This window comes from Dipodomys merriami, unplaced genomic scaffold, assembly GCF_024711535.1.
Source record: "Dipodomys merriami isolate MVZ:Mamm:240054 unplaced genomic scaffold, mDipMer1.0.p SCAF_534, whole genome shotgun sequence".
NCBI classification, from domain to species: domain Eukaryota; kingdom Metazoa; phylum Chordata; class Mammalia; order Rodentia; family Heteromyidae; genus Dipodomys; species Dipodomys merriami.
This window is the reverse complement of record NW_027206107.1, coordinates 468,775-496,693: the sequence shown is the minus strand read 5'-3', so window position 1 is coordinate 496,693 and position 27,919 is coordinate 468,775. Positions and strand designations below refer to the sequence as shown.

Sequence of the window (27,919 nt, the reverse complement as noted above, 5' to 3'; positions counted from 1 at the left end):
GAGGCTCAATAGGTATATTTAAATGGGGCCTATACAAATTTCAAGGTTTTGGACATAGATGTGAGCGGTGTGTAGACGGTGGCTTATGCTAAGAGAAAGAGTACAGTCTAAAGTCAGTACCTGGAGATTGAGATAGCTTGGTAATTGTCTGTTAAAAGACCCTCCTGACTGTGGACTACATTTCCCAGAGTGTCCCGCGGCCCGGGTAACTTCCGGTTGGAGTTGGGAGTCCTTTAGAGGACGGGAGAGCAATCACGGCGGGTCCTGACATGAGTCCCGGCTGGACGTTCTAATTTTTTTTTTACCTTGCGCAGTTAGTCGGTACGGAACCAGTGTCAGTGTAAGGCCTGGAGCGGTGTTGTGTCTGGTTGTGGTGTTGTTGGTGCGTGTGTGCGTGTGCGGATTGTGCTTCCTGCGGGATTCGAGGTAAAGAGTGTGAATTTGACCCTGGGGGGAGGGTGAGGAGTGGTGTGTAGCGGGATCGAGGGGTGTTGGTGTGTTTGCGTACTGAGTGGTGACAGGAGCCGGCTGTGTGCGTGATGAACAGTTCGGATTAGATATACATGGTTACGATTGCACTACTGTGTGAGGGTCCATGGTTATGAATGTAATAGCAGCGGGGGGCGGGGAGGAGCACAAAACGTGGTGTTTAATGACCTAATCATTTCTGGAAGTGAAGGTGTAAGTGGAGGCGATGGTTAACTGGTGAATGCGGACATGGAAAGCACAACCAGGAGATAAAAAGAACAGGAAGGTTTATTAATCACCGTCGTTGAGGAGAACACTGGGTTATTTTGCAATATTGTCTGGAAGGAAGAATTCTGGGAGCCATAAATACATATTTGATAGTTGATATATGTATGTAACATATAGATATATATGTATGATATATGCACATATACTGTATGTATACATAACATGCACATACTATGTGTGTACATATATATGTATATATACATATATATGCATGTAGGACAACTCTTTTTTTTTTTTTTTTTTTTTTGCCAGTCCTGGGACTTGAATTCAGGGCCTGAGCACTGTCCCTGAGCTTCTTTTTTCTCAGTGCTAGTAATCTACCACTTGAGCCATAGCGCCACCTCCAGCTTTTTCTGTTTATGTGGTACTGAGGAATGGAACTCAGGGCTTCATGCATGCTAGGCAAACATACTACCACTAAGCCATGTTCCAGCTCCTAGGGCAACTCTTTAAGTGGGCTACATTCCTAGACTTACTTTAAGGTATACATTTCTTTTTTCTTTTCGTGTGTGTGTGTGTGTGTGTGTGTGTGTGTGTGTGTGTGTGTGTGTGTGTGTGTGTGTGTGTGTGTGTGTGTGTGTGTGTGTGTGTGTGTGTGTGTGTGTGTGTGTGTGTGTGTGTTGTTTGGAGGACTTGAACTCAGGGCCTGGATGCTGTCCCTTAGTTTTTTCGCTCAAGACTGGCACTCTACCAATAACAGCTTGTTTTTGGTTGTTCATTGGAGATTAGAGTCTCTCAGACTTTCCTGCCAAAGCTGACTTTAAACCACCATCCTCAGCCTTTTGAGTAGCTAGGATTACAGGTGTAAGCCACCAGTGCCTGGCTACATTGTGATGTTTTTACCTTTGACATTTATTAACTTCTTTCTTTGCGATCTAAAATATGGTCAATCTGTAGTTACGTACTGGTTTTGCCCTTAACAATTTGTCTTAGATTGAGAGAGATATATGGAAATACTCCAGGATTGATGAATTTTTATTTCTTATTCAGGAGAGGCTTATTAAGAAGGGCCTGGCTCCAGGGTCTCATGCATTTGCAGTCAAACTCTGCACTAGGGCCTCACTTGCTTGAAACTCCATTCCATCTTAGTTCTGTCTCTTTGGTTTTTGATAGAGCCAGATTTCCTCAGATTTCCATTAGGTTTTCTCCATGTGAACACCCTGAAGAAAGCCTGGTCATTCATTTCCTTTTGCTCTCCTTTCTCAGGACTCTCCTTTGCCAAGAGAGGATTCCACAGGACCTGTCCACTCTTAGAATTTTAAATCATGGCCCAGGTGAGCTGAAATTTCCTCCACAGACATAATCATTTATATCATACAATCTTTTTTTTTTTTTTTCTGGTCCTAGGGCTTTTGAACTTTGGGCCCAGGGGGCTTTTGAACTTTGGGCCAGGGGACTGTTCCTGAGCTCTTTTGCTCAAAACTAACATTCTACCACTAAGGCATGGCTTTACTTTTTCAGATTAATTTGGCATAAGAATCTCATGGGCTTTCCTGCCATGCAGGCTGGCTTCAGTGATCCTCAGTAGTACATCCTGAATGGTTAGGATGACAGGTGTGAGCCTCTGGTGCCTGTTAAATTTTTTTTATTTTTATTTATTTATTTATGTGTTTGTTTGTTTTCAGTCATGGGGCTTGAACTTAGGGCCTGGGTGCTGTTCCTGAGTTTCTTCCATTAAGGCTAGTGGTCTACCACTTTAAGCCACAGTGCCACATCCAGTTTTCTGGGGTTAGTTGGAGATAACAGTCTCACAGGGCTCACCAGGGCCAGGTCTTCTCCTTGTGGTGATGACCTATACCTTCATGAGCAAGAGTATCAGGACTGGTTTGGGGGTGTCCCACTTGAGTGGATGTGGTGATACCACGGTTTTCAGAACAACAAGCAAAAAAAAAAAAATGTTGCACAGTCTTCCCTGCACAGGCTGGCTTTGAACCTTTTTCTTCAGATCTCAACCTCCTTACTAGCTAGAATTACAGGCTTGAGCCATCAATGCCAGGCTTATCACTTATCTTTAAACTATTTACCTTTGTCAGAGTGAAGTGGTGTTCTTGAATCTAGTAACTTCCCTCGATGGCCCTTCTTTGTCCAACTAGTATTCCCGAATGTATCTCATAGAGCAAGCTGTATCTTCTATGCCCTGATCTTCTACAGAGCATTGAAGGAGAGGAAATATATTTCTGTGGAAGGAATATTAGAGTGTTTGATTTCTAATCCATAGCTTTACAAGGTGTGACTGAATGGTGAAATGAGATACAGGACATGAAAATGTTCATTTTTTCCATACAATGGAGTGCTTGAATTAGTCAAGGTGGGAATTGGTATTGACTGGTAATTCATTTCAATATGTGGTGTTTTGTGGTGCTTAAAGGTTATATGGTGACACTGAGCTCAGAGATCTAGCATCCTACCAAGAAATTAGTGAGACATGAATGTCATATGTCAAACATATGTTAATTGGCAAGCTGCCTGGCAATGTCTTGAAACCTTACACATTCTCCACAGAAAAAAAAATTTTTTTTTTTTTGGTCGGTCGTGGGGCTTGAACTCTGGGCCTGGGCGCTGTCCCTTAGCTCTTCAGCTCAAGGCGAGCACTCTACCACTTGAGCTACAGCGCCACTTCCGGTTTTCTGGTGGTTTATTGGAAATAGGAGTCTCACGGTCTCTCCTGCCCGGGCTGGCTTTGAACCGCGATCCTCAGATCTCAGCCTCCTGAGTAGCTAGGATTCAGAAAAATATTTTTAGAAATTTACTTTGTTATCATAGTGGTGATGTATAGAGGGATTACAATTACATGAGTCAGATAATGAGTGCATTTCCTTACCTTACAGTGTCTTCTGTTCCCTCATTTTCTTCCAGTCCCTCCCTCCCATCTCCACCCAAGTGTTGTATAGTTCACTTTCTTCTATGTCCAGTGAGCTCCATTGCTTTACTTTTTCACCCTTTTCCCCTCCAGTTCTGTGTCCTCCCCATACCACCCTCCCGAAGATACCCATGTCAATAACTGTACGTAAGGTAAAGAAGTCAGAATCATGAAAAACTTAAAAAACAAAAAACTTTTATTTCTATATCTTGGAATTTGTTTTTATATTATTTTATATAAATATGAACAGTAACAGGCATTTTGCCTTTGTGTCCTACTGTATGTATGTAGAATCCTGTATAATTTGTAATGTCCCAGAGCATTTTAGATCTAACTTCCACATATTAGAGAGAACACATGCTGTTTGTCTCTCTGAACTTGTCTAAACTTGGCTTACCTCAATTAACATGATTTGTTCTAGGTCCATCCATTTCCCTGAAAATGCCATTATTTTATTCTTTCTAATGGCTGTGTAAAATTCCATTGAGTATAGGTATCACATTTTTTTGGATCTACTCATCTATTGTGGGGCATCTAGGCTGTTTCCATATCTTGGCTATTGTGAATAGTATGGCAAAGAACATGGATGGGCAGGTGTCCTTGTCATATCCTGGCTCATGATGTTCATGGTAGATGTCTAGGAGTGGTATGGTGGTATGACTAGGTTATAGAAAAGGTTTGTGTTTAGTTTTGGAGGAACCTCCAGACTGCTGTCCAGAGTGGTTGTACTAGTTTACATTCCCACCAGCAGTGCAATAGGGTTCCTTTTTCCCCAGCAACATTTGCTGTTCAAATTCACAATGTTGGACAATTTTACTAGAGTGAGATGGAATCTCAGAGGTGTTTTTTGTTTTTTGTTGTTATGTTTTTACTAATCCTGGGGCTTAAACTCAGGGCCTGGGCACTTTCCCTGAGCTTTTTGCTCAAGGCTAACACTCTACCACTTGAGCCACAGTGCCACTTCTGGCTTTTTCTGTTTATGTGGTACTCAGGACTTCATGCATGCTAGGCAAGCACTCTACCACTAAGCCACATTTGCATTTAGATTTTATATTTGCATTTCCTTTATGGCCAGGGATGATGAACATTTCCTCGTGTTTCTTTGCCATTCTTACCTCTTCTGAGAAGTTTCTCCTTAGCTCCCTTGCCCATTTAGTGATTGGTTTATTTGGTTAGGGAGGGGTTTGTTTCTTGAGCTCCTTGTATATATTGGATATTAAGTCTTTGTCTGATATATTGCTGGTAAAGATCTTTTCCCAGGTTGTTGGCTGTCTTTCTAGTTTGGTAACTATATCCTTAGAAGAAACTTTTTATTTTAATGTAGTCCCATTTGTCCAGTCTCTCTCCTATCTATTGTGCCCTTGGGATCCTATTCAGGAAGTTCCTTCCTATGCCTATAAGTTTTTTGTTTTTTTGTTTTTTGGGGTTTTTTTTGGTCTGGTCGTGGGGCCTGAACTCTGGGCCTGGGCACTGTCCCTCAGCTCTTCAGCTCAAGGCTAGCACTCTACCACTTGAGCCACAGCACCACTTCCGGCTTTTTCTTTTTGCTTATGTGGTGCTGAGGAATTGAACCCAGGGCCTCAGGCATGCAAGGCAAGTGCTCTACCACTGAGCCACCTTCCCAGCCCCTATGCCTATACGTTTTAATGTCTTTCCTACTCTCTCTTGTAATAGTTTCAGAGTTTTAGGTCTGAGGTCTTTGATTCACTTTGAATTGATATTAGGGCATGGTGACAAACAGGGATTCATTTTTACTTTTTTGCATATGACAGTTTTTCCAACACCAATTGTTGAAGAGGCTATGTTTTTTCCACTGTATATCTTTGGCTCCTTTGTCAAATATCAGATAACTATAAGTGTATGGTATTTCTGGGTCTTCTAATCTATTCCATTGATTTTTGGTTCTATTTTTTGTGCCAAAACCAAACTGTTGTTGTTATTATGACTCTGTCATAGAGTTTGAATTCTGGTATTGTAATATCATCCAATGGTTTTGTTTTTGTTGTTGTTTTGGTTTGGTTTGGTTTTTTGGGGGGGGCTCCGGTCGTGGGGCCTGAACTCTGGGCCTGGGCACTGTCCCTCAGCTCTTCAGCTCAAGGCTAGCGTTCTACCACTTGAGACACAGCACCACTTCCAGCTTTTTTCTTTTTGCTTATGTGGTGCTGAGGAATCGAACCCAGGGCATCAAGCATGCAAGGCAAGCGCTCTATCACTGAGCCATCTTTCCAGCCCCCAATGGTTTTCTTTGTTGGTTTTGTTTTTTTGTCATGGTTCTTTTTTTTTTTTTTTGTATTTTTATTTTTTTGGGTCCGGTTGTGGGGTCTGAACTCTGGGCCTGGGTGCTGTCCCTCAGCTCTTCAGCTCAAGGCTAGCACTCTACCACTCAAGCCACAGCGCCACTTCTGGCTTTTTTCTTTTTGCTTATGTGGTGCTGAGGAATCGAACCCAGGGCCTCAGGCATGCAAGGCAAGTGCTCTACCACTGAGCCACCTCATGGTTCTTGAACTCTGGGCCTGGGCGCTGTCCCAGAGCTCTTCAGCTCAAGGCTAGCACTCTACCACTTGAGCCACAGTGCCACTTCTGGTTTACTGGTGGTTAATTGGAGATAAGAGTCTCATGGACTATCCCGCTTGGGCTGGCTTTGCTTCGATCCTCAGATCTGAGCCTCCTGAATAGCTAGGATTACAGGTGTGAGCTACTAACACCCGGCCCATTGCTTTTTTTTCTCTAGAATTGTTTTGGCTTTTCTAGGTCTTTTGTTGTTTCATATAAATTTTTTTATTGTTTTCTCTATCAATAAAGAATGTAATTGGGATTGCATTGAATTTGTCTATCATTTTTGGCAGTAGAGCCGTTTTCATGATATTGATCCTACTTATCCATGAACATGAAAGGTCTTTCCATTTCCTGGTGTCCTCTTTGATTTCGTTCTTCAGATTTTTATAGTTTTTGCTAGAAAGATCTTTTGTGTCTTTGGTTAGGTTAATTCCTAGGGTTTTTTGGTTGTTTTTTGTTTGAGACTATTACAAATTCAGTAGTTTCGCTGGGCGCTGGTGGCTCACGCCTGTAATCCTAGCTACTCAGGAGGCTGAGATCTGAGGATCGCGGTTCAAAGCCAGCCCGGGCAGGAGAGACCGTGAGACTCCTATCTCCAATAAACCACCAGAAAACCGGAAGTGGCGCTGTAGCTCAAGTGGTAGAGCGCTCGCCTTGAGCTGAAGAGCTGAGGGACAGCGCCCAGGCCCAGAGTTCAAGCCCCACGGCCGACAAAAAAAAAAAAAAAATTCAGTAGTTTCATGATTTTCCTTTCTGTTTGTACATTTTTGTTTGTTTGTTTGTTTGTTTTTTGGGTCCGGTCGTGGGGCCTGAACTCTGGGCCTGGGTGCTGTCCCTCAGCTCTTCAGCTCAAGGCTAGCGCTCTACCACTTGAGCCACAGCGCCACTTCCGGCTTTTTTCTTTTTGCTTATGTGGTGCTGAGGAATCGAACCCAGGGCCTCACGCATGCAAGGCAAGCACTCTACCACTGAGCCATCTTCCCAGCCCTGTTTGTACATTTTTGTCATACAGAAAGTTAGCACCTCTTTTTAAATTTTTTTGTTATTATAAAGGTAATGTACAGAGGGCTACAGTTACATAAATCATGTAAAGAATACATTTCTTGGGGCTGGGAAGGTGGCTCAGTGGTAGAGCGCTTGCTTTGCATGCATGAGGCCCTGGGTTCAATTCCTCAGCACCACATAAGCAAAAAGAAAAAAGCCGGAAGTAGCGCTGTGGCTCAAGTGGTAGAACGCTAGCCTTGAGCTGAAGAGCTGAGGGAGGCCCAGAGTTCAGGCCCCACGACCGGACCCAAAAAAAAAAAAAAAAAAAAGAATACATTTCTTTTTGGATAATATCACCTCTTCCCTTGCTCTCCATTTTTTCCCCTCCCATCCCTACCCATAAGTTGTATGATCCACATAGTGTGTAGTGAGTACCACTGCTGCATTTGTTTAACCTTTGTTCCTCCATTTCTGTGCCCCTCTTACTGTCTCAAAGACAGATAAATGAACAAACAAGACAAAAAGAAAATAAAACCAAAATAGCAACAAAGAAAAAAAAATCTCTGGTTTCCATTTCCTGGAGTTTATTTCAATAAATATTATTATTATTTGTTTTTTTTTTTTTTTTTTGCCAGTCCTGGGGCTTGAACTCAGGCCTGGGCATTGTCCCTGAGCTTTTGCTCAAGGCTAGCACTCTAGCATTTGAGCCACAGTGCCACTTCCAGCTTTTTCTGTGTATGTGGTCCTGAGGAATCGAACCCAGGACTTCATGCATGCTAGGCAAGCACTCTACCACTAAGCCACATTCTCAGCCCAATAAATATTATTTTATATGATCAGATGCACATAGGCATTGCACTTTTATGTTCCTCTCCTAAGAGTATCTTCCTTTGGTCTCACTGGGTGTGAATGCCTAGAGTCCTGTATCATTTATCATGTATTTAGCACCATGGCTCCAGTGTCTTGGGCTCAATTTCTTGCAAACCTGTGGACTTGAGGAACAACCTGAGATTTATTGCGCCCTCTCTCTCTCTCCCTCTCTCTCTCTCAGTGTTTCTCGCTCTATGTCTCTCTCTGTCCGTCTCTCTGTCTCTGTTGCCCATCCTGGGGCTTAAACTCTGGGCATGGACACTGAGATCCTTTTGCTCAAGGCTAGCACTTTACCACTTGAGCCACAGTGCCACTTCCATCTTTTTTTGAGTAGTTTACTGGACCTAAGAGTCTCCTAGACTTTCCTTCCGAGGCTGGCTTTGAACTGTGATCCTCAGATCTCAGCCTTCTGAGTAACTAGGAATACAGGCATGAGCCACCAGCACCCAGCTGAGCCATAGTTTTTAAGAGCTTATAGGTACTCAGCTTTAGTCATACATATTTCCATGTTATTTCTCCCATACCCTAGAATTCCAAGTCTAGTTTTTGTTCATTTCATGTCTCATTCCCTGCTGTGTCCTTTTCTGTCTTTTCCATCTAAAAAGTTTGTTGGAATTTATCCATTCATATTTGTTTTTCCTTCCACTAGTTGATGACCTTCAGAGATGTGGCCATACAGTTCTCCCAGGAGGAATGGGAGTACCTGAACCCAGAGCAGAGAAACTTGTACACAGATGTGATGTCTGAGAACTATAGTAACTTTGTCTCAGTGGGTAAGAACAGAATCTGATGCTAGAAACTTCTGCATTCTGTATTTCTGATGATTGCATGTTTTTCAGATGTCTAGGAGATTTGACATGTATTTCCAGGAAAATGACATGTATTTTTATTTAGGACTTAGCATTTACCAGCCACATGTGATCTCCTTATTGGAAAAAGAACAAGAGGCTTGGATAGAACTGGATGAGGAGAGAAGAGGATTTTGCCCAGGTGAGTAAGGACTGAGAGACAGGGTGGCCCTGATTATAGAAGAGATCCTAGTTACCTAGTGAGGAAGCAGTACCTCTGAAAGGTCATTCTGGAGTATCCTTTCACTGGCCAGAGGACTTAGATAAAAGCCAGAGATAAAGCTAAAAAGCATTTCTGAAAGAAATCTCTTTTACATACACTATTACATTTCTGTGTTTGTTCCTCATGTTACAAAATGCTAAGCTGCTATTCTTTTTCCCCAGGGGCCATTATTTTGTGCATGGTTTAGATCGGGTGCCTTCCATTTGTTGGGTTAATTTCATGGAGAAATACTCCAAACTGGAAGGGACCAGCAGTCCAGAAAATGATTCATACAAACCATTTGTATGAGTTAAAAGATGAGTTTTTAGCCAGGCATTGGTGGGTCATGTCTGTAATCCTAGCTATGCAAGAGATCTTAGGATTGCGGTTTGAATCTAGCCTGGGCAGGAAAGTCCAGGAGATTCATATCTCCAATAAACTACTTAGAAAAAGCCCAAAGTTGTGCTGTGGCTCCAGTGGTAGAGAATCATCCTTGTGCACAAAGTAGCTTAGGAACAGTGCTGAGGCTCTGAGTTCAAGCCCCAGGACACTGAGCGGCGGGGAGGAGGGGGAGGCGCGGGGGGGGGGGGGGGAGTATATGCTGGTGGCTTGTGCCTTTAATCCTAGCTGCTCAGGAGACTGAGATCTGAAATCATGGTTCAAAGCCAACCTGGGCAAGAAAGTCCAATTAACCGCCAGAAAACCAGAAGTGGAGCTATGGCTCAAAGTGGTGGAGCACTAGCCTTGAGAAAAAGAGCTCAGGGACAGCGCCCAAGCTCTGAGTTCAAGCTCCAAGATCAACAAAAAAAAAAAGTTTTAAGGGCTAGGAAGGTGGCTCAGTGGTAGAGTGCTTGCCTTGCATGCCTGAGGCTCTGGGTTCGATTCCTCAGCACCACATAAGCAAAAAGAAAAAAGCCGGAAGTGGCGCTGTGGCTCAAGTGGTAGAGCCCTAGCCTTGAGCTGAAGAGTTGAGGGACAGCGCCCAGGCCCAGAGTTCAGGCCCCATGACCAGACTCAAAAAAAAAAAAAAAAAGTTTTAATAAGGATGATTTGCAGCCTGATGGATGACTACAAAAGGCTGTGTTCACTGGAAGTTGCCCAAGTCACCAAAGTCATTGTGACTCTTACCTAGTTCTTATATGGCTCTGAGGACTTAGGAGAAATAGGCCTAGTGTGCTCCTCGTGTCCATGTAGCCAAAGTAATCACAGGCTCAAATAATGGAAAACAGACTAAATCAGGACCTGGGAAACTTTTACATTTATTCATACACCATCCTTGCTCTTAGAGGGATTCTGCTGGCCTCACAAAACACTGACCATGTGAAAGAGGGTTGCTTGTTTTCTGTGATTGGGATGTAGGACAGTCAAATTGGAGCTTGCTGGACTCTGGGTAATATTTGGAAGCCAGTCTTAATTATACTTGTAGTTTGGGATTTTCTTCCTCTTTTGTGATAATTTTGAGCCATACGTCCTCCCCTTTTGCCAGTTAATTGGAGACTCTTTTTTTTTTTTTTGTCAGTCATGGGGCCTGAACACTGGCCCTGGGTGCTGTCCCTCAGCTCTTCAGCTCAAGGCTAGTGCTCTACCACTTGAGCCACAGCACCTTCTGGCTTTTTCTGCTTATGTGGTACTGAGGAATCAAACCCAGGGCCTCATGCATGCAAGGCAAGCACTCTGCCATTGAGCTACCTTCCCAGCCCCAATTGGAGACTCTTATCTCCAATTAACTGCCAAAAAACAAAAAAAGCTTTAAGTAGAGTTGTGGCCCAAATGATAGTATACTAGTCTTGAGCAAAAAAAGCTAGGGACAGTGCCCAGACCCTGAGTTCAAGCTCTAGGATTGGCACAAAGGAAAAAAAAAAAAAAAAGATCTAATAGCTTTTTCCTTAAAGGCACCATAATAGAGAAAAACAGACTCTAGACACAGTAAGGAGAAAGTGGCAAAAGAAAGGTTAAAGTGGGGCTGGGAAGGTGGCTCAGTGGTAGAGGGCTTGCCTTGCATGCATGAGGCCCTGGGTTCGATTCCTCAGCACCACATAAGCAAAAAGAAAAAAGCCAGGAGTGGCGCTGTGGCTCAAGTGGTAGAGCACTAGCCTTGAGCTGAAGAGCTGAGGGACAGTGCCCAGGCCCAGAGTTCAGGCCCCATGACCAGACACACACACAAAAAAAAGAAAGACAGAAAGGTTAAAGCTAATGGAGGACAAACAGGAATGTGCAGTATCTCCAAATGCAAGCGCTGTCTTGCTAGTTCCCTATCTTTTCCCTTTTCTCCTATAGTTCTTGTGATCATTTACTCAAAGGTTGAGCACTTACCAAGGTTCTTCTTAGAACTAGTTTACCGTTTCTATCTTGTCAACAGAGCTCTGATGAGAAATATTTTATGTTCACTGTCATGTAGAAAAAAAATGCTGTCATGTAGGAAAAAAAATGCTGTCATGTTCAGAAATTTTCCCATCACTGATAGTTTTATTTTTTATTTTTGTTGGTCATAGGGCTTGAACTCAGGGCCTGGGCACTGTCCCTGAGCTGTTTGGTTTAAGGCTCATGCTCTGCCACTTTGAGCCACAGCTCCCCTTCCGGTTTTCTGGTGGTTAATTGGTGATAAGAGTCTCACAGAGCTTGGTGCCAGTGGCTCATGCCTGTAATGTAATCCTAGCTACTCAGGAGGCTGAGATCTGAGCATTGCACTTCAAAGCCAGCTGGGTCAGGAAAGTCCATGAGACTCTTATCTCCCATGAACCACCAGAAAACTGGAAGTGGCACTGTGGCTCAAGTGGTAGAGAGCTTGCCTTGAGCTGAAGAGCTGAGGGACAGTGTCCAGGCCCAGAGTTCAAGCCCCGTGACCGACAAAAACAAAAACAAAAATCTAGCATGTGCTGAGATTATACCACATGGTGTGAAACAATTGAAAGTCTTTAACTTGGACAGTCCTTTTTTTTTTGGTGTTGGTACTCAGGCTTGAACTCAGGGCCTGGGTGCTATCCCTTTGCTTTTGTGTTCAAGGTTGGCACTCTACCACTTGAGCCACAGCTCCAATTTTGGCTTTTTTGTTTGTCAATTCAAGTGAAGAGCCTCATGGACTTTCCTGCCCATGTTGGCTTTGAGTGAAAAAGCTCAGGATCAGCACCCTGGCCCCTGAGTTTAGGCCCATGACCAACAAAAAATAAATAAAAGTTTTGTTTATTTACTGCCATTTCTTTCATGCTATCCAGAATTTCAGATTTTATTTATTTATTTATTTTTTGTTGGTCATGGGGCTTGAACTCTGGGCCTGAGTGCTGTCTCTGAGCTCTTCAGCTCAAGGTGAGTGCTCTACCGACTTGAGACACAGCGCCACTTCTGGTTTTTTGGTGATTAATTGGAGATAAGAGTCTCAGGGACGTTCCTGCCCAGGCTGGCTTTGAACCATATTCCTCAAATCTCAGCCTCCTGAGTAGCTAGGATTACAAGTATGAGCCACTGGCGTCCAGATTTTTAAGCTATTCTTTTCATAGGTGCTTTACATTATGATTTTCTTTCTATCACTACACTGGAATTGTTTATTTTTGGACAGTAAAACAGTATGTGTTTACCTTTTTCTCTTTCAGATCTACAATCCACGTGGCAGGCCAGGAAGATATTATCAAAAAATAGGTCACTTGAAAGTGTATTATCCCCATGGGAAATCCTAGAAGTCTGTACAAATGACAGCCTTGAAGATTTCTGCTTTTCAGGTGATTGTGAAAGTAAAAGTCCATCAGAAACACAGTATGAAAATGATTCACATTGCCAGCAAGTCACAGCCACCTATGAAAAGACATCTACTTCCAACCAGCTCTCAACTTTCACTCAACATGGTGGACTCAGTACAGGAGACACACTGTATGCACATAAATGTGAAGAAGACTTTAGTTTTGGCTCAGATGATACTCAAAATCAGTTAATTCATATGGGTGAGAAATTATGGGAAGATCAGGAGCATGGGAAAACTTTTATTCTTGATTTAGAACTTACTCAATATCAGTCAGTTCACCCTGGTAAGAAAACATTTGAATGTAAAGAATGTGGCAAGGCTTTTAGTTTCCGGTCAAGTCTTACTGGTCATATGCGAATTCATACAGGGGAGAAACCTTATAAATGTAAGGAATGTGGGAAGGCCTTTCGATTTCACTCACTACTTAGTGTCCATAAACGAATTCATACTGGGGAGAAATTTTATGAATGTAAGGAATGCGGGAAGTCCTTTAATTATAGCTCAGACCTAACTCGACATCACAGAATTCATACTGGTGAGAAGCCCTATGAATGTCAGGAGTGTGGGAAAGCCTTCAGCTGTGGCTCAGACCTTACTCGACACCAGAGAATTCATACTGGTGAAAAGCCCTATGAATGTAATGAATGTGGGAAGGCCTTTAGTCAGCAATCCCATCTTATTAAACATTACAGAATCCATACTGGTGAAAAGCCCTATGTCTGTAAGGAGTGCGGGAAAGCTTTTACTTGTGGGTCACAACTCACTCAACATCAGAAAATCCATACTGGGGAGAGACTACATAAATGTAAGGACTGTGAAAAAGCCTTTAGCTCTGGCTCCAACCATCCTCAACATCAGTTTCTGTATACTGGTGAGAAATTCTTTGAAGATAAGGAAAATGGGAAGACCTTTTTGCCTGACTCAGAACTCAGTGAGTATCCCTCCATCCATACTGGTAAGAAAACATATAAATGTAAAGAATGTGGCAAAGCCTTTAGTTTGCGCTCAAGTGTTAATCGTCTAAAGAGACTTCCTCCTGGGGAGAAACCCTTTAAATGTAAAGTATGTGGAAAGGCTTTCAGTTGTGGATCAGACCTTACTCGCCATCACAGGAGTCATACTGGTGAGAGGCCCTATGTGTGTAAGGAATGTGGGAAGGCCTTTAGTTGTAGATCAGACCTGAGTCGTCATCAAAGAATTCATACTGGTATAAAACCTTATCAGTGTAAGGAATGTGGGAAAGCTTTTACTCGTGGCTCCAACCTAACTCAACATCAGAAAATTCATGCCAGTGAGAAAACTCATAAATGTACAGAATGTGGGCAAGCCTTTCGTTCTGACTTAGACTATACCCAGCATCAATTAATTCACAGTGCTGAAAAGATATGTGAAGATAAGGGATGTGGAGAATCCTTCCAACTTGATTCAGAACAGACTCCATGTCTGTCAGTTCATGGTAGTAAGAAAAAAGGTGAATATAAAGACTGTGACAAGGATTTTAGCTGTGGTGCAGGTGAGACTGATCTAAAAGGAATTCATACCAGGAAGAAACCTTTCAAATGTAAGGAATGTGGGAAGGCATTTAGTTATAGCTCAGATCTCACTCGACATCAGAGATTTCATACTGGCGAAAAGCCTTATGAGTGCAAGGAATGTGGGAAGGCCTTTACTTCTGGATCTGATCTTACTCGACACCAGAGAATCCATACTGGTGAGAGGCCCTATGAGTGCAATGAGTGTGGGAAGGCCTTTAGTCAACAGTCCCATCTTATTAAACACCAGAGAGTTCACAGTAGTGCAAAGACAAAGAATGTATTGGTTGTAGAAAACCCGTTAGTCAGTGACCATATCTTATTAAACATAGAGAATTCACCTTGGTGAAAAACCTTATGAATGTAAGAAATAATGGGAAAGCTTGTAGCTCTGGTTCACACCTAGCACAACTTTAGAAAATTCATGCTGTTGAGAAGGAGTTTACCCAAAATCAGAATTTTGATGTTGGTAGGAAATCCTGTGAATGAGAGATGAGTTCAAGGCTCAGTACTGAATGTAGCAAAGTACACCACAAGAAAAAAAAATCCAGAAAACATTCCCTTATGAAGATAGATGAAGAAATACATATATTTGGTGAGTATTTATTGATCCATGATCCTAGGTACATAACTTGGGATATATAAACTTTTGTAGGAATGGATAAGAATTTTTTACCTTGAAAATATACTTTTAATTCAGTAATTTCTCATGAATACAATTCCTGGTATCTTTTAGTATTATACAAATTAAGCAATGTTCTCTATGTGTACACATAGTAATTTATAAATTACTTTTAATTGGCAGTTCATTCTCAAAGTATTGCCATTATGGAATTTCACAAGTTGGGAAAATTTGTTCTGTAACTATTACAATAAACAGGCCATTTTTATTCATGGTGATCAGATTTCTTTCTTTTCTTTTCTTTTTTTCTTTTTTGTCGGTCATGGGGCCTGAACTCTGGGCTTGGGCACTGTTCCTCAGATCTTCAGCTCAAGGCTAGCACTCTACCACTTGAGCCACAGCGCCACTTCTGGCTTTTTCTGCTTGTGTGGTGCTGAGGAATCAAAACCCAGGGCTTCATGCATGCGAGGCAAGCACTGTATCACTGAGCCACCTTCCCAGCCCTTCACACTGACTTCTAACATGTTCCCACATCAGTCTCCCTATATGCTCCTCTAGCTCCTAGTAGCCTATGGTTTTATTAACCTTCCTACAACTGTACTTAACCCAGGGACTGCAAGGTGGCTGCAGCCTATAAGCAAATCACACCAAACATTCACACTGTTGGTGTGTGTGTGGGGAGGGGGGTTCTTACACTAGCTCAGCTTGCTTGCTCAGAGCTGGTGTTCTAATCACAAGTCATGCCTCAAGCCTGATTTTTTTTTTACCTCCCACCCCCCTACGGTCCTGAGGCTTCAACTCAGGAGCCTAGGAGCTACCCCTGAGCAACTTTTGCTCAAGGCTAGCACTAGGTATCACTTGAGCCACAGAACCATTTCCAGCTTTTCCTGTGATTAATTGGAGATAAGCATGTCAAGTACTTTCCTGCCCAGTCTGGCTTTGAACCACGATCCTCAGATCTCAGCCTCCTGAGCCACCAGCACCTGGCTTCAAGCATGATTTTTGTTTACTTGGAGATCTCAGACTTTTCTGCCAGGCTGGCTTCGTTGAGCTGCAATTCTCCGGGTATCAACCTCCCGAGTAGCATGAGCCACCCAGCAACCTAATATTTTAAATTTTAGTGAAATATGTGTAATTTTTGGTTGGGTGCCGGTAGCTAAGTTGACAGCCACATGTTACCTGTCAGTGCACTGCAAGCACCCGCTGAAAACTGCACCACCCTCCGGGAACGAGTTTCTACGCCTCCCAGCCTTGGGACTACATATCCCAGAAGCCTTCAGTCCAATACCACTTCCTGTCTATGACGCATTCCGGTCCAAAGACAGAGGTGGCGCGAGACCTGGTTTCCGGGAGGTGCCACTGGTTTGCGGAGAAAAAAGCATGAAGTCCTTAGGTGAAACAATGTAAACAGACGTGGAGAACTCTGAGGCGCTTCTCCACAGGTACCAGAAGTATGTTGTTGTTTTCTTTGCCGAGTGAAGGGATGCAGTGTAAAGCCGGGGCCTGCGCTTGAGGCCGTCAGGTTCTAGACCGTTAATGGGTGTCTGGGCTCCGGACTACATGTCCCAGAGTGCACCATACCTGAGGCAACTTCCTGTCCTCTGTACGACTTCTTTCCGGACCGTTGAGAGATCGCTTGAAGTCACCGTGGAGGGTTCGATGGTTTTTAGAGGGATTTCAGGATCGGACAAAGGTGAGTCTGAAGCCGGGAATCTGAAGGACTTGGGGGCGAGGAGGAGAGGCGGTGTGGTAGGCGTGCAGGGAAGAGCGTGCCGGTGAGAGAAAAGGAAGTCCAGTTGTGAAACTCATAAAGGGGGCTGCAGGTGATGGTGGCCGGGGCCGTCAGGGTGTGTGAGAGAAATTGTGGCTCTCTTGTTTATTACTGTTGTTACTATATGAGTGACTGTTGTATAAACGTGGTGACAAGCAGGTGTGGGGACCAAAAAGAAAAAATCATTGCGGTGAGTGATGTCAGGGAGTGAGAATGTAGCTTAAGGCGAGTGTTTTTTGTTTTGTTTTGTTTTTTGCCGGTCATGGGGCCTGAACTCTGGGCCTGGGCACTGCCACTCGGCTCTTAGCTCAAGGCTAGCACTCTCTCACTTGAGCCACAGCACCACTTCCTACTTTTTCTGCTTATGTGGTGCTGAGGAATCAAACCCAGGGCCTCATGCATGCGAGGCAAGCACTCTACCACTGAGCCACCTGCCCAGCCCCCTAAGTCGAGTTTTCACTAGCGATTGCAAAGGCCAAAAAACAACAAAAAATAAAAAGAAAGAAAGAAAGAAAGAAAGAAAACCCCACACAGCAGCACAATCAGGAGACTTAAGAGATTGGAGGCAGATTTATTATCTGCACCAAATTAGGAGATCATTGGAATTGTTACCAAAGTAATATTCTCTGTGATGGAAGAAAGTGTGAGTATTTGGGAAGCATAAACATCTGTAAGATGGAAAGCTTTTTTTTTTTTTTTTTTTTGAATGAGGCACATTTCTGAGCATGCTTACATGTAAGATGTTAATTTATATTTGAAAAAGGAAAGATGGTCACTTTTCTGGGCCTGCCTAACTCAAGGTCATAAAGTACATTTTCAACAAGGTTAAGATTGGGGGCATACTCTGTTCAATATTATGGGCTGAGATTAGTCTAGATTGCCTGAAAGGATAAGGAATCATGTTTTGGCTTCAGTGCTGTGAAGTCAGGATCTCTGTGACATTAAGGGGAATGCGACCCTAATTGGTCTTATGCAGACTTCAGGTGAAAGATAGGGAACATAGTTTTGCTACATTATGCTACTTCTTAACTTTGGGATTTAATTTTTTCTCTTTGGACCTAATATAGTTAGTACTTATTTGACCTAGTATAGTTAGTATTTATTTGTTTTGTACTTGATTTGTGTTGAAATGTGGGAGATGTATTGACATCATCTATGATTTAAAAAATTTTATGTAAATTGTAATATCTGCTTAGTGAAAGCTGCAGCTGTGTGTGTGGAGGTGTTTGGAAATGAACTCACACCTTGTCTATGCTAAACAAATGTTTACCACTTGGTTGCAACCCAGCTTAAATGTTGCAGTTTTGCTAGCTGATATATAGATATTCCTACTGCATGTGCTTACTGTGAATTGTAGACTACACGATCTTCTTTATTGAAAATTTTTGTCATATGTGTGTCTCCACAATTAATTGTGTGTGTGTGTGTGTGTGTGTGTGTGTGTGTGTGTGTGTGTGTGTGTGGCCTTTTTGTTCAAGGCTGGTGCTCTACTACTTGAACCATGCTTCCAGCTCCTTGAATCCATATTTGTTGTTGTCATCCTAGAGCAGGACTCATTGTTGGTCAGGACTATTCACTCAGGCTGGGAAGGTGACTCAGTGGTAGAGTGCTTGCCTTGCATGCATGAGGCCCTGGATTCATTTCCTCAGCACCACATAAGCAGAAAAAGCCAGAAGTGGCGCTGTGGCTCAAGTGGTAGAGTGCTAGCCTTGAGCTGAAGAGCTGTGGGACAGTGCCCAGGCCCAAAGCTCAGGCCCCATGACAGGCAAAACCAAAACAAAAAAACAAAAAAAAAACTATTTATTCACTTCTGCAAGTCTTTACATTGATTGAAGAGGCTGCAGTGACAATGTAAGAAAGCAGAGACAAAGAGTGTGGTGGAGCTTGCTATATCTCTTAATTTAAACCTTGTTTTAAAAATGTAGAATGGTTACTTATTACTTCTGAGATGAAGCTATAACCCCAAAGCCTTTTTTTTTTTTTTTAGGACTGTTGCCAGAACTGGGAGGGAATTGACAGTCTACCTGGGCCAAACACTCCATAATTTGTGTCCCAGAAAAGGCTATTTAGTCATCTCACTAAATGTATCTAATCAGGATGATCTGGGCCTCATAATTACCTTTGGTTTTCTGGTATGTTTTCGATGAAAATGAAAATGGCAAGTGTCATAGACCTTGTTGGACATGGAAGAAGTAAAAGGCACTGTCTTTAAAGTACTCAGGAGATGATTGGGTAAGCATATTTGGAGAGTTCCATTGTCCTCGAGGTGACCCTGGGGATTTCCAACTGAGGGTCTGTATAGTTGTAGGGGACATTTAGGGCAACCATAGTTTTATATCTTGATTTATATTTTGATCCTTCATGACTTTGGCACAATCCGTTGGGTTGAAATACCATTATGTTTTAGTTATGTCTCTGGTTTTGGATAGGGCCAGGATTTCCTCAGATTCCCACTGACCTTCTTCCAGCGGAGGAAAAATGATCTTGTCATTTGTCTGTGAAAACTCTAAGGAAAATTTGACCTACCATAATTCTTTCCCTTTTGCTCTGTGTTCTCAGGACTCTGCTTTGCCAAGAAAGAAATCCAGAAGACCTGTTGACTCTTGGAATTTTAAATCATGGCCCATGTGAGTTGGAATCTTCTCCAAAAACACTTATGTATATCATGTGATTTTTTTATTTATTTATTTTTTTGTTAGTCGTGGGGCTTGAACTCTGGGCTTGGGCTCCGTCCTTGCACTCTTTAGCTCAAGGCAAGTGTTCTACCACTTGAGCCACAGCACCACTTCCAGTTTTTTAGTGGTTTATTGGAGATAAGAGTCTACGGACTTTCCTGCCCAGGCTGGCTTTGAACCACAATCCGCAGATCTCAGCCTCCTGAGTAGCTAGGATTACAGGCATGAGCCACTGGTGCCTGGCCTAATTCACTTTTTTTTGTTGTTGTGTCCTTGTCTGGTTTTGGAAATGAATATTAAACTGGCTTCAGTTATTTGGCATTATTTTTTCCCTTTCCATTTCATAGAAAATTTTGAAATGTATTTGTGTAAATTCTTTTTATTTATTTATTTTTTTTTGCCAGTCATGGGCTTGAACCTCAGGGCCTGATCAGTATCCCTGAGCTTCTTTTTTTGTTCAAGGCTACCACTCTACTACTTGAGCCACAGCGCTACTTTTGGCTTTTTTCTGGTACTAGGGAATCAAATTCAGGGCTTCATGCATGCAAGGCAAGCACTCTATCACCAAGCCACATTCCCAGCCCTCTAGTCACACATATTTCTCTTTTTGTAAAAAATAATTTTTTAAACTGGGTGCCAGTGGCTCACGCCTATAATCCTAGCTACTCAGGAGGCTGAAATCTGAGGGTCATGGTTCAAAGCTAGCCCTGGCAAGAAAGTCCGTGAAACTCTTATCTCCAATAAACCACCAGAAAACCGTAAGTAGCACTGTAGTTCAAGTGGTAGAGCGCCAGCCTTGAGCTGAAGAGCTGAGGGACAGCGCCCAGGCCTAGAGTTCAAACCCCACGACCAACCAAAAAAAAAAAAATTTTTTTTTACTGAGATTGTGCTTACATAAATTTCACAAATATCACAGTATTGTGGAATAGTGATACTTAAAGTCACAAATACATTTTAACCTGCACAAGGCAAATTGTCATTATCATAGTCTATAAAGTTTATGAATTCTATAAGCTTTGACAATACAACTATTTCTTCTATGGGGCTGGGAAGGTGGCTCAGCGGTAGAGTGCTTGCCTCGCAGGCATGAGGCCCTGCATTTGATCCCTCAGCACCACATAAACAGAAACGGCTAGAAGTGGTGCTGTGGCTCAAACAGTAGAGTGCTAGCCTTGAGCTGAAGAGCTCAGGGCAGCACCCAGGCCTAGAGTTCAAGTCCCACAACCGATGAAAAGATAAAAATTAAAAGCTATTTCTTCCACATCGGGTGATATGTACATTTCTTTCCTTTTGCTTAGTGTAAGCTATTCCCTCTTTCCCTCTCATTCCCTCCCTCCCATCACTGCACTTGAGTTGCTTAGTTCATTTTCATCAATGTCCAGTGCAGCTGATGGGCCCCTCTGTTGTATATTTTCCTGTTTCCCTCTGATTCTGTGCCCTCCTCCTAGCTTCCTTCAGATATGCACATATATATACCATATATGAGGTCAAAAACATGGAGTCCTTTAGGAATATGACAAATTAAGTAGAGGTCTTTTGTTTCGTGAGTCTAACTTTGTCATATCTCCTTGTATTTTGAATTTAACAGCCACATATCAGGGAGACTATGTGCTGTTTTACCTTGCTCAAAATGATTCGCTCTAGTTCCATCCATTTTCCTGTGAATGCCATTATTTTGTCCTTTCTAATGGCTGCATAATATTCCATTGTATATAGGACCACAATTTTTGGATCCATTCATCTGTAGTGCAGCATCTAGGTTGTTTCCGTATGTTCGCTATTGTAAACAGTGCAGCATTGAACATGGAGATACATGTGTCCTTGTATCCTGGTTCCTCTCCTGGCAAGAATGGTATGGCTGGGTTGTAGGGGAGGTCCATATTTAGCTCTCTGAGGTACTTCCAGACTGCTTTCCAAAGTGGTTGTATTAGTGTACATTCCCACCAGCAGTGCAATAGGGTTCCTCTTTATTTGGTGGAGGGGTCCGGTCGTGGGGCCTGAACTCTGGGCTGTCCCTCAGCTCTTCAGCTCAAGGCTAGCGTACTACCACTTGAGCCACAGCACCACCACTTCTGGCTTTTTTCTTTTTGATTATGTGGTGCTGAGGAATCAAACCCAGGGCCTCAGGCATGCAAGGCAAGTGCTCTACCACTGAGCCACCTTCCCAGCCCCTAGGGTTCCCCACCTTCCCAGCCCCTAGGGTTCCTCTTTGTCCCCAGTCATGCCAGCATTTGTGTTGACTGAATTTAGGATATGGGCCATTCTGTCTGGGTTAAGGTGATATCTCAGATTTGTTTGTATTTGCATTTCCTGTATTGCCAGGCATGATGAACATTTCCTCATGTGTTTCTTTGCCTTTTTTTTTTTTTTGGGGGGGGGGTTAGTCATGGGGCCTGAACTCTGGGCCTGGGCTCTGTCCCTCAGCTCTTCAGCTCAAGGCTAGCACTCTACCACTTGAGCCACAGCACCACTTCTGGCTTTTTCTGCTTCTGTGGTACTGAGGAATCGAACCCAGGGCCTCATGCATGCAAGGCAATCATTCTACCATTGAGCCACCTTCCCAGCCCCTCTTTACCATTTTTATCTCTTCTTCTGAGAAGTCTCTTTAGTTCTCTTTCCCATTTAATGATTGGTTTGTTAGATTTGGGAAGGATTGGTTTCTTCAGTTCCCTGGATATAATATATATTAGGCTTTTGTCTGATATATTGCTGGTAAATATTTTTTCCCAATTGGTTGGCTGTCTTTCTAGTTTGGTAGCTATGTCTTTAGATGTACAGAAACTTTTTTTTTTTAATTGCTGGTCATGGGGCTTGAACTCTGGGCCTGGGCGCTGTCCCTTAACTCTTCAGCTCAAGGCTAGCACTCTACCACTTGAGCTACAGCTTACTTCCGACTTTTTCTGCTTATGTGGTACTGAGGAATTGAACCCAGGGCCTCATGCATGCAAGACAAGCACTCTACCACTAAGCCATCTTCCCAGCCCTTACAGAAACTTTTTATTTTAAGTTAGTCCCATTTGTCAAGTCTCTACAGTTTGTTGTGACCCTGCAACTCTGTTCAGGAAGTTCCTGCCTGTGCCTATAAGTTCAAATGTCTCTCCTACTCTGTCCTGCAGAGTTTCAGGTTTGATGTTAAGGGTCTTAAATCAATTTTGAGTTGATGTTTGTGGATGGTGACAGGCTGAGGTCCACTTTTAGTTTTCTGCATGAGTCACACATATTTCTTTTTTTTTTTTTTCAAATTTTTTTATTGTGATTAAGAGGTTACATAAAAATGCCCAAATTTCACAGTATTGCGGGATAGTGATGCTTAAAGTTACAAACACATTTTAACTTTCATGGAGCAAATTGTCTATCATGGTCTATAACATTTATGAGTTCTATGAGCTTTGCAATACAGTTATTTCTTCCACATTGGGTGATATGTACATTTCTTTTGTTTTGCATAGCATCAGCTGTTCCCTCTTTCCCACTTGTTCCCTCCCTCCCATCGCTGCCATTGAGTTGCTTAGTTCATTTTGATCAATGTCCAGGGCAGCTGATGGGTTCCGCTGTTGTATGTTTTTCCCTGATTCCCTCTAGTTCTGTGTCATCCTCCTGGTTTCCCTCCGGTGTGCACATATATACCATATATGTGATCAGCAGCATGGAGTTATTTAGTAGTGATTCAACCAGATGAGTGGAAGTCCTTTGTTTCTTAAGTCTTGTTAATTTTGTCGTATCACCTTACATTTTGGATTTAGCATGCATTTATCAGGGAGACCACGTGCCGTCTGTCTCTTTGCTCTTAGCTTACCTCGCTCAACATGATTTCTTCTAGCTCCATCCATTTCCCTGCAAGTGCCATTATTTTGTCCTTTCTAATGGCTGCATAATATTCCATTGTGTATAGATGCCACAATTTTTGGATCCATTCATCTGTGGTGGGACATCTAGGTTGTTTCCATATCCTGGCTATTAGTCACACATATTTCTAAGTCATTTCCTCCCTTACCATAGACTACCAACTCGAGTTTTTTATTTTTTTTCCTTTTTTTTTTTTTTTTTTTTTAAATCAGTCATGGGGCTTGAACTCTGGGCCTGGGCGCTGTCCCTAAACTCTTCTGCTTAAGGCTAACACTCTACCACTGGAGCCACAGTACAACTTCTGGTTTTCTGGAGGTTTATTGGAAAAAAAGAGTCTCATGGACTTTCCTGGTGGGCTGGCTTTGAACTGTGATCTTCAGATTTCAGCCTCCTGAGTAGCTAGGATTACAGATGTGAGCCACTGGTGTCTGGCCTAAAGAATTTCTTGATGCAGTCAAGTCAAATTCAACTTCCATCCTGCCATGGTGGGGGCTGGCCCAGATGACTGCTAAAGCAAGCTTGCTGCTCATGGGCCCTGGGTCTCTTACCTTGGGGCCTGGGGATAAATTTGGCTGCAGATATTGTGAAGAAGAAAATTTAAAAAAAGAAAAGAATTTCTTTAAAATTTACCATTCACCATTCACATTGGTGTTTTTCGTTTTAGCAAGTGATGACGTTCAGAGATGTGGCCATAGATTTTTCTCAGGAGGAGTGGGAGTACCTGAACCCAGAGCAGAGAAACTTATATACAGATGTGATGTCTGAGAACTACAGCAACCTTGTCTCAGTGGGTAAGAACAGATTTAAACTCTGCAAATGCTTGCATTTTTTTTTTTTTTTTTTTGGTCCGGTAGTGGGGCCTGAACTCTGGGCCTGGGCACTGTCCCTCAGCTCTTCAGCTCAAGGCTAGCACTCTATCACTTGAGACACAGCGCCACTTCCGGCTTTTTTCTTTTTTCTTATGTGGGGCTGAGGAATCGAACCCAAGGCCTCGAGCATGCAAGGCAAGCGCTCTACCACTGAGCTACCTTCCCAGCCCCAATGCTTGCATTTTGTATTGTCAATTACTGGATTATTTTTCAGATGTGTGTAGGGGTTTCTGGACAGTGTGTTTTGTAAAGTTAGCAATAGTGGTCATCACTGGGGACTGCTCCATCCTTTAGAAATCCTGTATCTTGTTTTCTTGCCCTTCTAGCTATTGTTTCTCTTCCTTAAACAAGGGACTAGAGGCAAACTTTGGAATCCTTGCCCATGTGTTTATTTCCTATTTTTAATCTTTTGGGCAGGACTTTATATTTATCAACCACATGTGTTCTCCTTCTTGGAGAATGGTCAAGACCCCTGGTTGGATTTGAGTGATGAGACAAGAAGACTTTACCCTGGTGAGTAAGGGCTGAGGGATAGGGTAGCCTTCATTACCAATAAAAGTCTAGTGCTTGGTGAAGCTGCAGTGTCTCTGAATGAACAGTCTAGAATATCTTCTCACTGGCCAAAGGACTTAGATAAAGCAATAAAGCTTTGCTTGAGATGTCTAAGTCTTTTCAAGAGAAGTCTGCCTGCACTCCAGATACCACTGCTTTTTTGTGCTCCTGTTGCCCCTCACATTAAAGAAAGATAAGTAACATTCTTTTTGTTGTTGTTGTTGGTCATGGAACTTGAACTTCTGGCCTAGGTACTGTTCCTGAGCTCTTTAAACTCAAAGCTAGCATTCTGTCATTTTGAGCCACAGCTCCACATCCGGTTTTCTGGTGGTTCATTGGAGATAAGAATCTCATGGGTGGGGCTGGGAAGGTGGCTCAGTGGTAAAATACTTGCCTTGCAGGCATGAGGCCCTGGGTTCGATTCCTCAGCACCACAGAAGCAGAAGAAGCCAAAGTGGCGCTATAGCTCAAGTGGTAGAGTGCTATCCTTGAACTGAAGAGCTGAGGAACAGTGCCCAGGCCCAAAGTTCAAGCCCCCCAACCAGAAAAAAAAAAAAAAAATCTCACGGACTTTCCTGCAGACGTTACTGCCCAGGCTGGCTTTGCACCACAATCCTTAGATTTTAGCCTCTGAGTAGCTAGGATTACAGGCTAGAGCCACCAGCACCTGGCTGTAAGTGTCTTTTTTTTTTTTTTTTTTTTTGTCAGTCGTGGGGCTTGACTTCTGTGCTTGGGCACTGTCCCTCAGCTCTTCAGCTCAAGGCAAGCACTCTACCACTTGAGCTACAGCGCCACTTCATACCTGGTATTTTTTAAAACAATTTTCTGTCCCTCTTATGACTGAACTCTTTTTTTTTTTTTTTTTTTTTTTTTTGCCAGTCCTGAGACTTGAATTCAGGTCCTGGACACTATCCCTGAGCTTCTTTTGCTCAAGGCTAATGCTCTACTACTTTGAGCCACAGCCCCACTTCCAGCTTTATCTTTTTTTTTTTTTTTTTTTGTAGGTCATGGGGCCTGAACTCTGGGCCTGAGCACTGTCCCTCAGCTCTTCAGCTCAAGGCTAGCACCCTACCACTTGAGCCAAAGTGCCACTTCCAGCTTTTTCTGCTTATGTGGTGCTGAGGAATCGAACCCAGGGCCTCATGCATGCAAGGCAAGCACTCTACCACTGAGCCACCTTCCCAGCCCCCCACCTTTATCTTTTTTTGTGGTACTGAGGAATTGAACCCAGGGCTTCATGGATGTTAGGCAAGAGCTCTACCACTAAGTCACATTCTTAGCCCCATGACTCAACTCTAATTAGGTGTCTTAAATTTCTGTTTCTTGCCCTTTTTTCCCTGTTGCATAGAACTTGGGAATTTTGAACCACTGACTTATGTGCTTTACCTTACAATGAACAATGTAAGAATCTTATTTCAAGTGGACAGTAAAACCATATATATTTTATATATTAACATTCTTGCTTTTCATCCTGTAGGGCAGACCAAGAAGTTATTTCAAAAAAATAGCGCTTCTGTTACAGAAGTGTGCCAGTGGGAAGTCCTAGAAATTTGTAGAAACCATAGCCTGAGAGGTTTATGTTTTAGAAGAGATGGTGCAGAATTAAATCAGCTTCACAGACAGCACGAAAATCATCAGGAATATTTCAAGCCATCCACGGTCACCTGTGAAAAGGTGTCGACTTCAAATCAGAACGAAGCTTATAACCAGCACCAGCAACTCGATGCAGAAGAGGGACTGAATGAATTTAAGTGTGACAGAGCCTTTAATTCTGCCTCAGACCACAATCAACATCGGACAGTTCACACTGGTAAGAAAACATACAAAAATAAAGAATGTGACACGACATTGAGTTTCTTTTCAGGTGTTCCTGGTCCCAAGAGAATTCACAGTGAGGAGAAACATCATAAATGTAAGGAATGTGGGAAAGCCTTTAGTCTGGACTCCGACCTTACTCAACATCAGCGGTCTCACACTGGTGAAAAGCCCTATGAATGTAAGCAGTGCGGGAAAGCCTATAGCCGGAAAGCTGACCTTATTGGCCATCAGAGAATTCACACTGGTGAAAAACCTTATCAGTGTAAGGAGTGTGGGAAAGCATTTACCCGTGGCTCATACCTGACAGAACATCAGAGAATCCACACTGGCGAAAAGCCCTATGAATGTACCGAATGTAGCAGGGCCTTTGTTCAGCGAGCACATCTTACTAACCACCAGAGAATTCACACAGGTGAGAAACCTTACGAGTGTAAGGAGTGCGGGAAAGCTTTTACACGTGGTTCACATCTAAGTGAACATCAGAAAATTCATGATGGCGAGAAGTTGCATGAGTGCAAAGAGTGTGGGAAAGCCTGTATCCATGATTCTAGTGTTTCTGACCATCAGAATGCCCACGTTGGTCGGAAGCCCTATGAGTGTGAGAAATGTGGGAAAGCCTATATCTGGAGCTCAAACCTTGCTCGCCATCAGCGAAGTCATACAGGAAGAAAACCTTACGAGTGTAAGCACTGTGGGAAGACATTCATTTGGGCTTCATATCTGGCTCAACATGAGAAAGTTCATGAGAAGAAACTCTATGAGTGTAAGGAGTGTGGCAAGACCTTTCTTCAGGGCTCAGACTTTAATCGGCATCAGAAGATTCATAAGAGTGAGAGAATGAATGCATGCAAGGAATGTGGAAAAACCTTTGGTCATAGGTCCGAGCTAGATCATCATGAGAAAACGCATACTGGAAAGAGACCCTATGAATGTGAAGATTGGGGAAAAACTTTTCTCTGGGGTTCACAACTTACTCGACATTAGAGAATGTATGTCAGCAGGGAGCTCTTGGTAATGAATTTGAGAAACTCTTTGTCTGAAACCCAAGCTTACATGATGTAGAAAAGGCTTCCTACTGATGCTGACCCCTGTGACTGTTCATGATTTACTGAGGGAAAAAAAAAAATCACAATGGTGAATAAGCAGGCTATGGGAACATCTTTCATTATAGAAAACTGCTTACACCCTGGATATTATACTTCGTTATACATTTTTGTTTTCTGGAGGTGCTAGTGAGCAAACCAAAGGCTTTGCATATAAGCTAAGCAAGAGTGCCACCTCTAAGTTATATTTCCAGCCTTCAGAATATTTATGCTTTTGGAAATCCTATGAATATAAAGATTTTTGAGATGAAATTTCCCCAAGGTGTCACGTAGTTTCAGTATTGTGAAATCTTATGAAATATAGGGAAGTGTTTATTCATGA

The 27,919-nt window shown here is 42.8% G+C and overlaps 2 protein-coding genes and 2 non-coding genes across 6 annotated transcripts; all 4 read left to right on the top strand.

The window, feature by feature from the left end:
* The first annotated feature begins 228 nt into the window (after positions 1-228).
* LOC138811529 (zinc finger protein 790-like) lies at positions 229-15,231 on the top strand. 3 transcript variants are annotated; one of them, XM_069999254.1, is made up of 5 exons: positions 229-321; positions 1,963-2,030; positions 8,676-8,799; positions 8,921-9,016; positions 12,664-15,231. In XM_069999254.1, exons 2-5 carry the CDS (start codon positions 2,022-2,024, stop codon positions 14,688-14,690), a joined length of 2,256 nt encoding a protein of 751 aa, XP_069855355.1. In that variant the 5' UTR covers positions 229-321; positions 1,963-2,021; the 3' UTR covers positions 14,691-15,231. The 3 variants fall into 3 exon arrangements, with proteins under 3 accessions (XP_069855355.1, XP_069855356.1, XP_069855357.1); XM_069999255.1 differs by having other exon boundaries at positions 229-340; XM_069999256.1 differs by lacking the exon at positions 1,963-2,030.
* LOC138811563 (small Cajal body-specific RNA 23) lies at positions 2,510-2,636 on the top strand. Its single transcript, XR_011367427.1, has one exon. It is a non-coding gene; the product is annotated as a small Cajal body-specific RNA 23 (non-coding RNA).
* A 1,053-nt stretch (positions 15,232-16,284) lies between the features above and the next one.
* On the top strand, positions 16,285-27,853 carry LOC138811542 (zinc finger protein 790-like). The gene is made up of 5 exons (XM_069999299.1): positions 16,285-16,656; positions 19,294-19,361; positions 23,920-24,046; positions 24,542-24,637; positions 26,154-27,853. Exons 2-5 carry the CDS (start codon positions 19,353-19,355, stop codon positions 27,476-27,478), a joined length of 1,557 nt encoding a protein of 518 aa, XP_069855400.1. The 5' UTR covers positions 16,285-16,656; positions 19,294-19,352; the 3' UTR covers positions 27,479-27,853.
* On the top strand, positions 23,705-23,839 carry LOC138811562 (small nucleolar RNA SNORA5). Its single transcript, XR_011367426.1, has one exon. It is a non-coding gene; the product is annotated as a small nucleolar RNA SNORA5 (small nucleolar RNA).
* Positions 27,854-27,919: the final 66 nt, after the last annotated feature.